Source organism: Rattus rattus, chromosome 1, assembly GCF_011064425.1.
Source record: "Rattus rattus isolate New Zealand chromosome 1, Rrattus_CSIRO_v1, whole genome shotgun sequence".
Taxonomy (NCBI): domain Eukaryota; kingdom Metazoa; phylum Chordata; class Mammalia; order Rodentia; family Muridae; genus Rattus; species Rattus rattus.
Window position 1 is genome coordinate 163989845 of NC_046154.1, and position 14295 is coordinate 164004139.

The following is a 14295-nucleotide window of genomic DNA, read 5'->3' on the forward strand; positions in this document are numbered from 1 at the left end:
TTGACTCATCTTTCTCTCCATCCATTCATCCCTCCATCCATTCATCCCTCCATCCATCCATCCATCCATCTACCCATCCATTAAACCATCCATTGACTCATCTATCTCTCCATCCATCCATCCATCCATCCATCCATCCATCCATCCATCCATCCATCCATCCAAGCATGCACATAGTCCTTTATTCACATTTAGCTAGTGGTTCCTTGAAGCCCGGCTTCGAAGTTGCAGGATGCCTACAGAGAAAGCAATGCCTCACAGCAACAGAAACCATAATAAACCTCGTTACTTGAGCTTTGCCATCGTACCGGTCCATCACTCCCACTTTGTGGATGCAGAAACTGAGGCCCAAAGAAGTTAGGCGATTTGTCCAAGGTCACACAAGTAGACTCGGAGGGTTTGGGGTTTGACTCAGCTTTCCTTCGAGGCATTCTGCAGTGTCTTCCACATTAGCATTGCTGTTCCCCTTTCAACGTTACACAGCTGCAGCCGCAGGCTCTGGGGCTACACCGTCATGCGGTTGGTCTGAGATGGCAGCCAGACCAGTAACCCCAGCACTCAAAAGTTCCCAATACCGAAAAATCCTTATCAGAACACATTGCATGTTGAACATATGCTGCGCCTGCTCCATGCCCTCCCTTTCCTCACCTTGTCCCTGTCGTTTGTCCCTTTAGTTCCTCTAGACAACTTTGCTTTTACTCTGAATACACACACACACACACACACACACACACACACACACACACACACACACACACGAGTTTATGTGACTATGTAAATTTGTCTTTCTGAGACTGGCATACTATAATTATTGTTGTAAAAATATAAACAATAAAAAAAGTAAGCTTGTCTTTTATCCCCACTAGGTTCGGCACCGGGGTGCCCCAAGATATCTTACCAGAAGCACACATCCCAACTCCATGGCGGCCCAGACCAGCCACCCCCACTCCCTTACACTTAAATCGCTACATGAAAGAACACACAACACAGCAACCTTTGGCCCAATTGATAAGATATGATTGCCCACCTAAACATACAAAGCCCAGTACACATGCATCGCTTAAAAACATTCGTAACAACCTGTAAAGGTACAGCGTGGAATCTTTTGTTTTTAAAGATGTATTTATTTCATGTTATGTGAGTGCACTGTCGCTGTCTTCATGCACACCAGAAGAGGGCATCAGACCCCATTACAGATGGTTGTGAGCCACCGTGTGGTTGCTGGGAATTGAGCTCAGGACCTCTGGAAGAGCAGTCAGTGCTCTTAACCACCGAGCCATCTCCAGCGTGGAATCTTAATGTCACCCGCCATATTGTCCCGCCACAGCTTCTCTCCTCCCTCCTGTCTCTTCCTCCTTTCCGTTCCAGTCTCCTCCTCTTCCTTCAAACTTCTCTCCCGCCCATCCTTCCTTCTCATCCATGACAGGCCTCCTTCTATCCTGTACCTGCCCCCCACCTGTATTTTACAAATTCAATGGGGAGAAGGTTCTGGTGAAGTCACCTGAGTCCTGAGTAGGCAGCTGTCCTGGGGGCAGTGGAATTAGCATCAAAATACAGATAACTCCAGGGCAAACCGCAATATACAATCCCTGATGTTTGCAGCCATTTTCTTTCCAGGACATAATTTCATTTTTTTTTTAAGGTTGAAAAAACCCACTGTGAACACAACATTTTCCTTAAACAAAATATTACTTAATTCTTATACGTTTGCCTGAGCATCGTGTGCAGGCCTGGTGCCCTCAGAGGTCTGAAGAGGGCATCAGATCCCACTGGAGTCATGGACGGTTGTGAACCACCATGTGGGTGCTGGGAATTGAACCTAAGTCCTCCGCAAAGAGCTCAGAACCACGAGGCCAACAACGCTCCAGCCGTGCATGCCACGCTTGCTTGACCCATGTCTCTGTGGTGCTATTTGTTTCCATAACTTGACTGTTATGAATGGTGCAGCAATAAAATGGATGTGCAGGTACACCGGCTACGAGTCCTTTGTGGTATAGCCTCAGCCCAGGCATTTTGGTGAGTCCTTCCCGGCATTAAGTTACCGAGGGATCCGAACTCTGGGTCACTGCTGTGCTGTTGCTAGTGCTGCAGAGAGGATTCTCAGCCTCCCGCTGCAGCAGGAGCTTCTCACCTCTTCTCCTGGACCACCCGGGGTGGTGCCCACGGCCCCTTCCGTTCATCCTGGAGACTCGATCTTTGGGGCCAGAGTCTACTCATTCCCCGGCGTGTGTCTTATAGGTGTGGCTGGTACTGGCTCTGAAGACTGAGTTGAAGTTTATTAAGGCAGTCAGGGCGAGAGCTGAGCGAGGAAGAAAGGACTTCTGGGTAGAAATACTCCACAGAAACGTTGATTTCCCAGAATGCCTTTCCAGGAAAGCAAAGGCCCCAAGAATCCAAGCAACCTTTTTTTTTTTTTTTTTTTTTTTTTCATCATCTTTATTAACTTGGGTATTTCTTATTTACATTTCGATTGTTATTTCCTTTCCGGTTTCCGGGCAAACATCCCCTAACCCCCCCCCTCCCCTTCTTTATGGGTGTTCCCCTCCCCAGCCTCCCCCCATTGCCGCCCTCCCCCAAACAATCCCGTTCACTGGGGGTTCAGTCTTGGCAGGACCAAGGGCTTCCCCTTCCACTGGTGCTCTTACTAGGATATTCATTGCTACCTATGAGGTTGGAGCCCAGGGTCAGTCCATGTATAGTCTTTAGGTAGTGGCTTAGTCCCTGGAAGCTCTGGTTGCTTGGCATTGTTGTTCATATGGGGTCTCGAGCCTCTTCAAGCTCTTTCAGTCCTTTCTCTGATTCCTTCAACAGGGCAAGCAACTTCTTTTTAAAAAGAACAGTAGGGCAAGACAGTTGTTCTTTTTGCAAAGGTAGGGGCCAGGCGGGGCTGGGCGGGGCTGGGCGGGGCTGGGTGGGACCAGGTGGGGCCAGAGCTTTCCGTCCTGTCTTTATTTTTCTGACTCATAGTATTCTAAACTAGAGGTCAAACTCTCATTGTATTCTAACTTATTATAAAAAGGGTATTGGAGACCCAAACAAGACTGCTCTCACCAGGGCTTATTAACGTCCCTGCTTCTAGAAGCACGAACAGTTTGTGTTATTGGTAAGGTGGAAAGTGTTAGCGGACCATGACTCTAACTTGGCTCTGAGCTAACAGTGGACATGCGACATACACCCCTGCACCATTGGTGGGGTGTTCTGAGTATACCTTTTTTTTTTTTTTACTTACCACTCGGCAAATCTGGTCATTAGTGCTTCACTTCATACTGCTCTCCCTGGTTTCACAAGTTCTTTGAGCCTTCTTCCTAGGATCTAAACATTTCCTCCCTCGCTGTGATGGACGTAGATGCGGGCTCTGTGAATCTATGCACATCTGTTTCCCCAGCTCGGAAGCAGCCACAGATGCTCCTAAATACATGGTCGTCGCTAGATTCCTGTACATTTTTGCTTCTGCCTCTGAAATCGGTACTGAAGTCAGCAAAGATTGTTCCTATTTGATCTCATTTCCCCTATGCTAGCAAAGAGCGCCCCCCTTTATTTATTTATTTATTTTTAGCATAGTTAGGTAGTGAGCCCTCTTAACTGTAAAACTGGGGAGCTAATCTTACCTGTCCCTGCCTTGAGAACATCACATCTCTGGGGTTCCTCTGAATTCTCACCCATTCCTCGTTTGCCAGCTCATTTCTGACTATTGTTAGTTTTGTGTCGGGACTCAGCTCTGGTCTCCCTGTGGTTGGGAATGTGCGTTGTAAAAAGGCTCAGCCACTGGGTGGCGCTGTGGGAAGACATTTGTCCTGGTAAAGGCATCTGAATTCGAATTTCTCTGAGAGAATTTGGATTTGAAGTGGTGGAGACATCATAATGGGGGCAGGCTGGATAGACTGTGTTGGGCCCGTGGTAGGGGCATGTGTGGTTTGTCTTAGTGAGTGCTTTTAGGTTTTTTGTTTGTTATTTAAAGCCTGCTAATTTGGGCACGCTGTGTTCTGAGGTCAGATGTTTCATGAACCTTAAGCACTTGTATTGAAGAAAACAGGAAAGGCCAGATGAGTGGGACAAGGGTCTCCATCACGTTTCTGGAAGTTTCTCCGTTGTTTCCCATCTGCCCTGCAGTTTCTTTCTGGAGTCGCTATTATACAATTCGATGGGAGCTGAGTTTTGAACACTTTTCTACGACTGTGAGAGAGATGTATGTCTCACTGTCAGGCGATAGGGGGAGAATTGAGCCCTGGCTGCTCATTCGTAAGCTGTAAGACCTCAGTGTGGCCTCTCAGCCTTTTTGCTTGTCTATGAGAAGCAGGGACGACAGAAATAGCAAATCCTCAGTCAGATACCACCACGAACGAGTCTTAAGAGATCACTGGTAGTAAGGTGTCCTGTAAACTGTAAAATACAATTCCACTGGAGGCGTCAGGAACCCCCAGAGGGCAGAGATCCATCCGGTCTTTTCATCTCAAGTCTGGCACCGCGAATAAACGTCACCACCCACACCCCTACTATGTGTTCGATGTGTGAATGGGCAGGGGTGTCCGTTCCCCACGCAGCACGGGGTAGATTGGAGACATGCCCGGCAAATGAAGGGCTTTGAAGGGTGAGGTCAGGAGAGGGAGCGGGCGCAGGCTCTTAAGAGGAATCTGGGGCTTGCGACTCATCTGCAGGGCAAGCATCTCGCACATTCCCAGCCAGCTGGCCCCGGGGTAGCCTGGCTCTGCTTGGGCACAGCTGACGGGCTCAGGCCATCTCGGGCAGTCGGCAGTGACTTCTCCTGCAGCAGGTGGGCCTAGAGTTTTGTCATCATCACAGGCGTCTGATGACCGGCCTGGAATGTCCCATTTTGAAGGCCTTAGTCCCTGGTGACGGTAAACATATCGGATGCAGGGCCTGACACTGAGACGCCATGGATCTCGGCCGATTGGGGCTGAGACCTGTCTCCCATGGCTAACGAGCACAAACAAAAACAGCCTAGGTAAACACATTAGGGCAAGGGTGGAGGAAAGTCACGTCTCAGCCTAGTTTTCCTGACCTAGTTTTTTGTTTGTAACTTTACTATGTAACTAGCAATAACGGCGAGTGCTATTCTGTCAGTGCTCACGGAGTAGTTGCCGTGCACTTCACTTCACAGGCCTTACCTTAATTAGCCCCATGAAGTGGTTATGAACCGTATTGGATTATCTCGGCCACCTGTAGAGCCTGTTACCGCTGTAGGGGTCAGCCGCTTCCTGGATCATAGAATTAGCAAGTGGAACTCAAACTGTCCATTTGGTCCTTTTTCCATTCCAGCTCGTACTGTGCACCAGCCACCAGGGGTTCGTGTAGAGTAGTAATAGATTCAAGATGGCAAAGAAGCAAAGCTTATGATAGGGGTAGGGGGGATGGTAGGAGGAGGGGGAGGGTAGGTAGAAGGGGGATGGTAGGGGGAGGAAGGATGGTGGGGAGAGGGGAATGGTAGAGAGAGGGGGATGGTAGGAGGAGGAGGGATGGTAGGGGGAGGGGGTATGTTAGGGGAGGGGGAGTGGTGGGAGAGGGGGAATGGTAGGAGGAGGGGGTATGTTAGGGGGAGGGAGAACGGCAGAGAGCAGGTGTATGGGGGGATGGTAGGGAGGGGAAGGAGATGCCATCCTGGGCAGGAAGGAAAAAAGTTGACATCTGGGGAAGGCTGGGTCACTGAGCTGAGAGGATCAGAGGGCAGGACCCAGCTTCTGACAAACTTTCTGGGCCAAATGGTCAGATTACAACCCCGTGGAGATTTCTATGGATCCATCTTTCCTGGAGTTCCTCTTTACATCTTTGCCCGGGCTATGCATTTCCAGGATAGGTAATACAGCAATAATTTACGGAGGAAATAAAATAAATTCATCCACTCCTTCCATCTATCAATCTCTACGTCACTCCCATTCATCCATCTGCCCATCCAGCCGACTGTCCGTCTGTCTGTCCATCCATCCACCAACCAATGTTTGTAAGGCAGCCAATTGGTACTAGTCAGATCTATGCTCCTGCTGGAAATAAGAATAAGACATAAGTCTGTATGTTGACATCTAGTAACCACTAGCTACATGTAGCTATTGAGTTCTTAAGATGTGGCTACCTGACACAAGCATTTTTATATTATATATACAATATATAATTTATATATAGTATAAATGTATATATTATGGAATCATATATAATATATAGATATATAAATATATAATTTATTATATATAGAATAAAAACATTATTTATGTAGAGAATAATGAGCTAAAATTTTATATAAAAGCTAAAATTTAGATTAAACAAACCAGAAGCAACCAAGCATTTTCCAGTAAATGTAATTTCCTTGCTTTGAAGAGGGTCATATCCCAGTGTAACTATTGAACATTAGCCTTGAAATGACCTTGATATATACAATCGGTTTGAGAAAACGGCATAAAAAAGAATGTAAGCTATTTCATTAATGAACAGCCTTAAAAAATTAAATATTGAAGTAATATTTTGTTATATCTGCTAATATCAGACACAATATCGAAATTTGTTCCTTTTCCTTTTAAGGCTGGGTTTCTATATGTAGCTCACACCGAATTTCTATTTGACTTCACTAAACCTGCTCATTCCAGAGCGGCAGGCAGCTGGGGGCAGCCAGGCAGGCACACAATAGACCATTGGAATGTCATGAGCTAAGGTCTATAATAGACCCGGGAACTGAATGCTCTGGGGACAGAGAACTAAGCCTTAGTTCTGCCTGGTGCAGGGTCAGAGAGGTGACGTCTTCTGCCAGTTTCTGAGATGAGCGGGAGCTTGTCATTGAGAGGACAGGAGGCATTTCCCAGAACTGAGCGCAGCATGTGCAAAGGCCACAAACATGGGCCGTGGAGAAGTGCCCTAAAATGCAGGGTGCTCTGGCGGGAGGAGGAGGTCGTGGGGCTGAAATCAGGATTGTCAGTGGCTGTCTGCCTGAGAAGATGAAATCCAAAGTGCTAACGTCATTCCACGAAGCCACAGGGATGCTGTCCACTGTCCCCTCTCTGGTCTCAACTCTGCTCCTGTTTTATTATTTTTTTTCTTCCTAGATCATGCTGACTCTATTTCTGCCTCAGGGCCTTTGCTCATACCAGTCTGTTGATCTTATCCTCTAGATACTTGAGATTATCCACTTGCCCATGTCCTTGAGGCTTGTGCTCCAGTATCACCTCATCAGAAAGCCTTCCTGTTCCTTATCATCCTTATCTGCTCCCTTGTACCCTGCCTTCTCTGTAAAGCCCCAGGCCTCTTTCATTGCAGCCAGTTGCACTTTTCCTCCTATGCGGCACGGCACCTCCTCCAATGCCTATTTCAAATCTCCACTGCTATCCTTCCTGGAGTGGCAATGGGTACTGTCTGCTCTGCGTTTATTTCCCTTTTCTTGAGACGACCAATTTTATTTTTCAATATAAGGTTAAAGAAAGGAAAAGACAGGGACATTGAGGCCCCCTAGCTCCACCCCCTTCCCAGCCCTAGCCCCACCCCCTTCCCAGCCCTAACCCGCCTCCTCCCAGCCCTAACCCCGCCTCCTTCCCAACCCCCTAGCCCCACCCGCATTGCATGACGGTATCTTGAGGAGAGTAGACAGGACATCCGTTTGTTTCATTTATTACTTTACACACACTATGTAAACATAGAAATAACGCAGTACACCGCACAGAGCGTTCTGCTGCCGGATTCTCCACCCGTGCCATGATGCTACTGTCCCTAAAGTTTCTGATTTGGGGTTAGGGGAACTCTATCCACGTCCTCTCCCACCCGCACCTATCAGCCCCACGGACAGATCTTGCCTTTTATGTTCGCACGTACAAAACATATTCCCGGTGGGAAAGCAGCAGAAAATATTGATATCTGACGCGGATCGCGGGCTCCTGCCTGGGTCTCACTGTTCTCGCTGCTTTTAGTTTTTCTGCGTTAACTCATCATTCTTGTCGTCTGCTTTCTGCTGTTGGCGCAAATGCATGGGATCATTGACATTTATTTACGCTCGCCATTTCGGAGGTTTCATTTCCTGACTCACAGCCTCTACTGCTTTGGGCCTGAGTCCAGGTGACACACGGTCTGTGGGAGAATTCAGTAGAGCAGGGCAGTCTCGCTGAGAGTGTCAAGGATGAGGAAGAAGCCCACAGTTCCCTCCATGAGCACACCACCACTGGAAACCACCCGATTTTTTTAACAGAAAAAAAATTAAATTTATTATTATTTTAAGTATTCACTTTACATCCCACCCACTGCCCCCTCCCGGTCACCCCCTCCTACAATTCTTCCCCCTCCCCTTCTCCTGTGGGCAGACGGAGGCCCGTCTGGGTATTCCCCCAACCCTGGCACTTCAAGTCTCTGCCAGGCTAGGCTCTTCTCCCACTGAGGCCAGACAAGGCAGCCCAGGTAGGACATATCCCACATACAGGCAATAGCTTTTGGGATGGCCCCGCTCCTGTTGTTTGGGATCCACATGAAGATGAGAAAAAGAAGGTAGGATTTAAAGTTACGAGTACAGAAGTGAAATATTATGGTTGCGTTCATCTGCTACATACGTGCGGGGAGGCCTAGGTCTGTTCCTTAGTTCCTGGTTCATTGTCTGAGAGCCTCACAGGACCAGGTTAGTTGACTGTGTTGGTCTTCCTGTGGAGTTCCTACCCCCTCAGAGGCAGCAATCCTTTCTTCTGTTCTTCCATTAAGAGTCCCCAAACTCCATCCACTGTTTGGCTGTGGGTGTCTGCATCTGTCTGAGTCAGCTGCTGGGTGGAGGACAGCCCCGCTAGCCTCTTGTCTGCCATCACACCTTAAAGAGGACTACCCACCCATCCCACCCTGGGAACTAAACTCTTCCATATCCACCTTTAGGGGACACTTGGCCAAACTCTATGACTCCTCAACTAAAACCTTGAAAACACCTCTACTTTAAAGATGAGAGTCAAAAATAGAGAGAAGGCGGCTCAGGACCACCTGGCTAGGGCTTGAACTCGGCCGCTTTTGATCCTGAAGCCTGTGCCCTCAGTTGTCATGGCTATGGGCTCCAAAGCCATTTAACAGAGGGAACGAATTAGGGCTCTCGGTGTCAATTCATGAGCCAATACTTGCTTTGGTCTATCCCATATTCAAGTAGCATGAGTACTCCCCAAGTTGGGTGGCTGGAGGCTGTAACTGTGTTTGCTACTCTAGACTGGTAGCTGCGAGAAAAGGAACCAAGTCTGAGCTGTCCTACTCATTGTTAGACCCAAAGCTGGCCATGGAGTAGGGAAAGGGTCTTGCTGAATGAATTTTTGTACCATTTCAATAAAACTGCCCAATGCCTCCCTGAATAGATCACTCATACATGCAATGCCAAATAAACAGATTGGTAAAAATCTCACTACCTCTGGTAAGAAGCAACTTAAGGAGAACTCTGATTTCTTTGGGCTCATAGTTTGAGGTTTCAGTCCCTGGTGGTGGGGAAGGCATGGCAGAGTTCATGGCAGTAGGAGTATGCGGTTAGGGATTACTCGTACCTCCGGGGAGCAGGAAGCAGAGATGATCTGGGACAAGACTATAATGACTTATCAGATCCTCCCTGCAGTGACCCATTTCTTCCAGCTGGGGCTAACCTCCCAAAGATCCCACAACCTCCCAGAACCTGGGAACTGGGAACCTAGAGGTGACAGTTCATTGTGGGGGAAGTGTGAGTTCCTGGTGGACAGTCAGATTTCTTCTGCCACAGTGAGAACGAACTTGTTCTCAAATGGTTATTTCCAAGTTGGATGTCCATTAGAAATATCGTGATTTTAGGTAACTTGAACTTCTACTGATACAGACCAGTTAACAGTCCACGTGAGTTGGTGAGTTAGACCGCAGGCAGCTTGGAGCCTTTGTTAGACGGGGCTGGATTCAAATCCCGACTTAAACTGTTATTGTTTGGGAACATGTAATGTAGCCAACTTTTGTTGACATTCATTTTTCTCAACAGTGAAATGGGAACCCCATTCCCCCCCCCCCACACACCCGCTTTCCGAACAAAGCTCTTTCAAGAAGGCGAACAGAACACTTTCCTTCAAGTTGCTTTGACAACAGCGATATAACACAGGGCCAGCGAGAAACCTTGTGCTTACTAGAAATTGCGAGCTGGTGTGGATGCTTCTGAGTACAGATGTTACAACATCTGTCCAGGATCCAGCTCGGAGCCAGAAGCTATCAGGCGGTGTGATCAAGCGGCTGATAATTCCTCAGAACTCTGGTAGGAGCCTCGAGAGAAGCACAAGTGAACCGGACAGTATTAGCCACCGTCTACTGAGGATGCATTCGATACCTCAGGAACCCACAGCAACTTTGAGGAACACACACACTGCTACCACCGGACCACTGGCGGGACGCAGTTGTTCCCACCACCACTGACAGAGCAGAGCAGTGACACAAAGAGAGGAGGAAATAGCCAGCAGGCAATCACGATGAATTCCGGTTCAGGATCTGAACCTAGTTTGTTTGACTCTAGAACTCAAGCTCTGATTGGAGGAGCCTGGGCTCTGCTGAGCCTGCAGTCTCCCTGGCCACCCATTCAAAGTTAGAGGAGGTAGTCTCTCTGTGTAAAATAAACACATGTGGGCTGGCAATGGCTCAGCCGAGCAAGGCCCGATGGTCGAAGTCTGAGGGAGAATGGTGACATCTCAAAGTTGCCCTTTTATCTGTATGCTTGCACACATACACACAGAACACATACATGTAATTAAAAAAACCCACACACATAGCCACATGGATGTTTTGTGTTCCAATTATCACTAGTACAGGAATTCAGACTGAGCAGGAGTTCCCAGTGCTGGGACAGGACCATGTGCCACACACTGTACGTGGGTCTTGCTTCCTTCCCACTTAAGGAGGGGTAGCTGGGCATGAGCAGAGGGGTGACAGGTAGGGATTAAGTCTCAGTGTTGATGTTACTCAGTACAAGCTAAGAGATGTCAGCCACGTTCTAAACCCTTCTGACGTGCCCGCCCCAAACGAAAAGAGAAATTACAGCAGCTACCTCTGCCAGCAGAATTTGCTGTTATAAAATGGTCACCTGCATATGGTAGGTTCTGTCCATCCACAGATAGGGACGAGGCCCCTTGCACTCAAGAGCAGCCCTGCCCGGACAGGCTGTGCTGCCCTATCAAACACCTATCATCTCACTAGCTGAAGACATCAGAAGAATATTTGCTCCCATTGCTTTCCAATTCAGCCTTCCTGGGGACTTCTGTCCCCTTTCCAGGGGGGGTCTCAGCTTGCTCCCACTCTGCACTGCTTGTCAAGACGAGGACTGAGGACATGGCAACTTATTCTGTAGCTAAGTTCCCGGGTGGAAGACACAGATCATGCTTGCACGGAATCTTTCAGCCTAGGCAAGTTATACAGCCAGATATGACCCCGAGGGAGGGAGTGGGGTCATCATTTCCTACCACATCCTGGGGGAGAGAAGGGGCCAGAACACTTGGCAGTTTAATGACTAATGTAGACACAATCTTGTTTACCTGAAAACCAAACCAAAATTAAAACCAATTAGACCTACCAATGCATATTCTAAGAAGAGCAAATGAAACTCTTAAGAGGTTAAGTCACCCAGCCAATCCAGTTGGGGGTCGGGGACACTAACTAACTAACTAACTAACTAACTAACTAACTAACTAACTAACTAACTAACTCACTCACTCACTCAAGTTAGTTGCAGGCCACTAACTTCTCTTTCAATCTACACGGATGGATGTCTACAGGCTGTTTAACAGCAGTGCAGTTTCAGGAATTGGGGGTGGGGGTGGGGCGCAGGGAGTCCCTGAAAAGGCCGGTGGAACGAACAGATAGGAATAAACATGGCCTTTGAGTTTTGTCTTATGTGAGTGCTTTTAAGGTAGGCAGAGACGGGCAGAGGGGTTTCAGGCATCAGTAAGACAAGTAAATAACGTTTGGAGATAAGACCACTATCAAGTCCAGAACGGAGCAGAGGAGTGAGGGCCGATAATGGGTACAGAGGTGTATTTCAGGCCACGACTCTGACAGCAGGGGCTTGGGGGGTTGGGAGGGGGGAGGGTCTCCTGCAGGCAGGCTGTTGCCTGAGTCCAGTGTAAGGTGATAAGTGGACAGGAGTGAAGACAGAAGGAATTCGGAGGGTGGGAGGAACCCGAGAGCTGCAGAAGGAAGCTCCAGTGCTTGCCGGAATACACCAGACGCTCTTCCTGTTAGGTCTTCCCACCCTAGTCTGGAACAATGTAATTTATGTGAACTTACTTTGAAAAATGTCTCAAGATACCTTTAATTTTTTTCCCCCTCAATGCCTTATTTTTTCTTCCCTTCATCTTAGGAGAACCAGGGCACCCTTGCTGGGAGGCCTTCCTGCCTGACCTTCACCTGGTGGGGTGAGATCTAGCCTTTTTAGTCAAAGGAAAATTTCCATCGCCTGAGGGGGTCAAGAGGCCAGCAAGTGGCCTCTGGCTTGGACAAGGAATAGCTCAGTAGGCCTAGGCCCTGGCTTATCCCAGCCATGGTTTGTCCGCCTCAGAAAGGGGTCTTTCTATGGTGTTGGGCAGCTCAGGGGACCCAGGTCCATCCAGGCCCTTACATCTGGTTTCTTCGGTGGTTGTCCCTGTCGGACTCCCGGACTTTACCGGGAGATCGGCGCCCTGGCGAAGGGCCGGGTTCCTCCTTCGAGCCTCCCTTCGTTCCTGACTCCGCCTTTTTCCCCCGAGAGAGCCGGGGGTCCCGAAGCATCCCTCCTGGGGACTTTCCAGGCCCTGCGGTTGCTCCTGGAGGGCGCTGCCCTGACCGTGCCGGAGCTGGGGGCTTGCAGGGCCTCTGCTGCTGGAGGGGACCGTGACTCACCGCCGGTAACCCAACACCTCTGGGCCTCCTTTCCCCGGCCTCCCCCAGCTCCCGCGGGCCTGGCGGCCTCTGCCACACCAGAACAAACATGAAGAAGGGTGGCCCGGGAGGCTGCAGCCCCTGGCCACAGAGCGTGCGCCTGGCTCTGTGCGTTGTCGCCTCTGCGGCCTCAGGGCCCCGTGAGCTTTATCCGAGGCCGATAGGCCCAAGCTAGCTGCGGAACGCCCGCAGTAGCTCCGGAGGGTGAGTGCGGGACTCTCAGGGAGGGGACAAGCGCACTGACGACCGCCCCCCTTCACCTCGACCCCACCCGGGACCTTGCGTCCCCACCCGGCGAGGACAAAGCGGCCTGGCCGCCGCCCGGGCCTGCGCCGCGCCGCACAAAGAGTGAACGACGACACGCAACCCGCCCCCTCCCTGCGCGGTGGCCCAGCGCGGAGGTGGGGACACCCGGGAGCCCGCCCCGCGCTCCCCTCTCGCCCCGCCCCGTCTGCACGTTCTCCCGGCGCGGGGGCGGGGGGCGCGGCGCCCCACATAACACTCCCCTCCAGCGCTCGGAGCCACCCTCTCCCCTCCTTCTCGCCAACACTACCGCCTCCCCCGACACCGCTGCCACCTCGCCGGACGCTCCGCAGATTGCCGCGGCCGGCCAGGGGGCGGTGCGCCGAGCGTGCGCGCCCGGGACGCCAGATGTGCAGTCGCCGCCGCCGCTAGTGCCCCGGCGGCAGCCAGAGCCAGGTCGGGTCGTCTCAGCAATGCTGCTGCGGGGGCGACCTTGAACGCACCCCGGTTTCCCTCGGCAGGGACCACCCCGAGCCCCCGTGCCGGGTCCTGCCCTCTCCAGCTCGGCTTGCCCGGCGCTTGGTCATGGAAGGGGCGGCAGTGTCTGCGGCAGGGGATGGCCCTGCTGTGGAGACGGGTTTGCCCGGCTCTCCGCGGGAGGTGGTGGCCGGGGCGACTGCTGCCCCAGTGGAACCCAGGAAGCCGCACGGGGTGAAGCGACATCACCACAAACACAACTTGAAGCATCGCTATGAGCTGCAAGAGACCCTGGGCAAAGGTACCTACGGCAAAGTCAAGAGAGCCACCGAGAGGTTTTCAGGCCGAGTGGTGAGTAAGGGAAATCCCTGGAGGGGATCGGGCTAGTTCCGTGGTGGACCAAGACCGGGGGGAGACGGTCTGTGGACACCACATCACCGGGGATCTCTCCACCAAGGGGTGCCTTGGCAGGAGTCCCCTAGTCAGACTCCTCACGCTCCTTTCAGCACCCCGTGACTCAGGTGTATATCTCGGAAAACACTTGTTACATCCTGTCTGCACTTATTTTGGGGGCTTCTCCCCCTCCCCCCTTTCTAACCCCAGCTAGCAAAGTAGTGATTAGGATTCGCCAACATTTCGCAACTTTAGGGGTCTTCCCCAAAGACACACCTTCAGACCTTGCCCCGGAGTTCCTTATTTGTATGCTCAGCGGTGAAGCTG

The 14295-nt window shown here is 50.6% G+C and overlaps 1 protein-coding gene across 1 annotated transcript in view; it reads left to right on the top strand.

Annotated features, from left to right (window-relative positions):
- The first annotated feature begins 13327 nt into the window (after positions 1 to 13327).
- Positions 13328 to 14295, top strand: part of Nuak1 (NUAK family kinase 1) — a 69893-nt gene continuing 68925 nt past the window's right edge. The window contains exon 1 of the mRNA XM_032910486.1: positions 13328 to 13926. Within this exon, the coding sequence (XP_032766377.1) occupies positions 13684 to 13926 (243 nt within the window). The 5' untranslated portion in view covers positions 13328 to 13683. The remainder of the gene's footprint in view (positions 13927 to 14295) is intronic.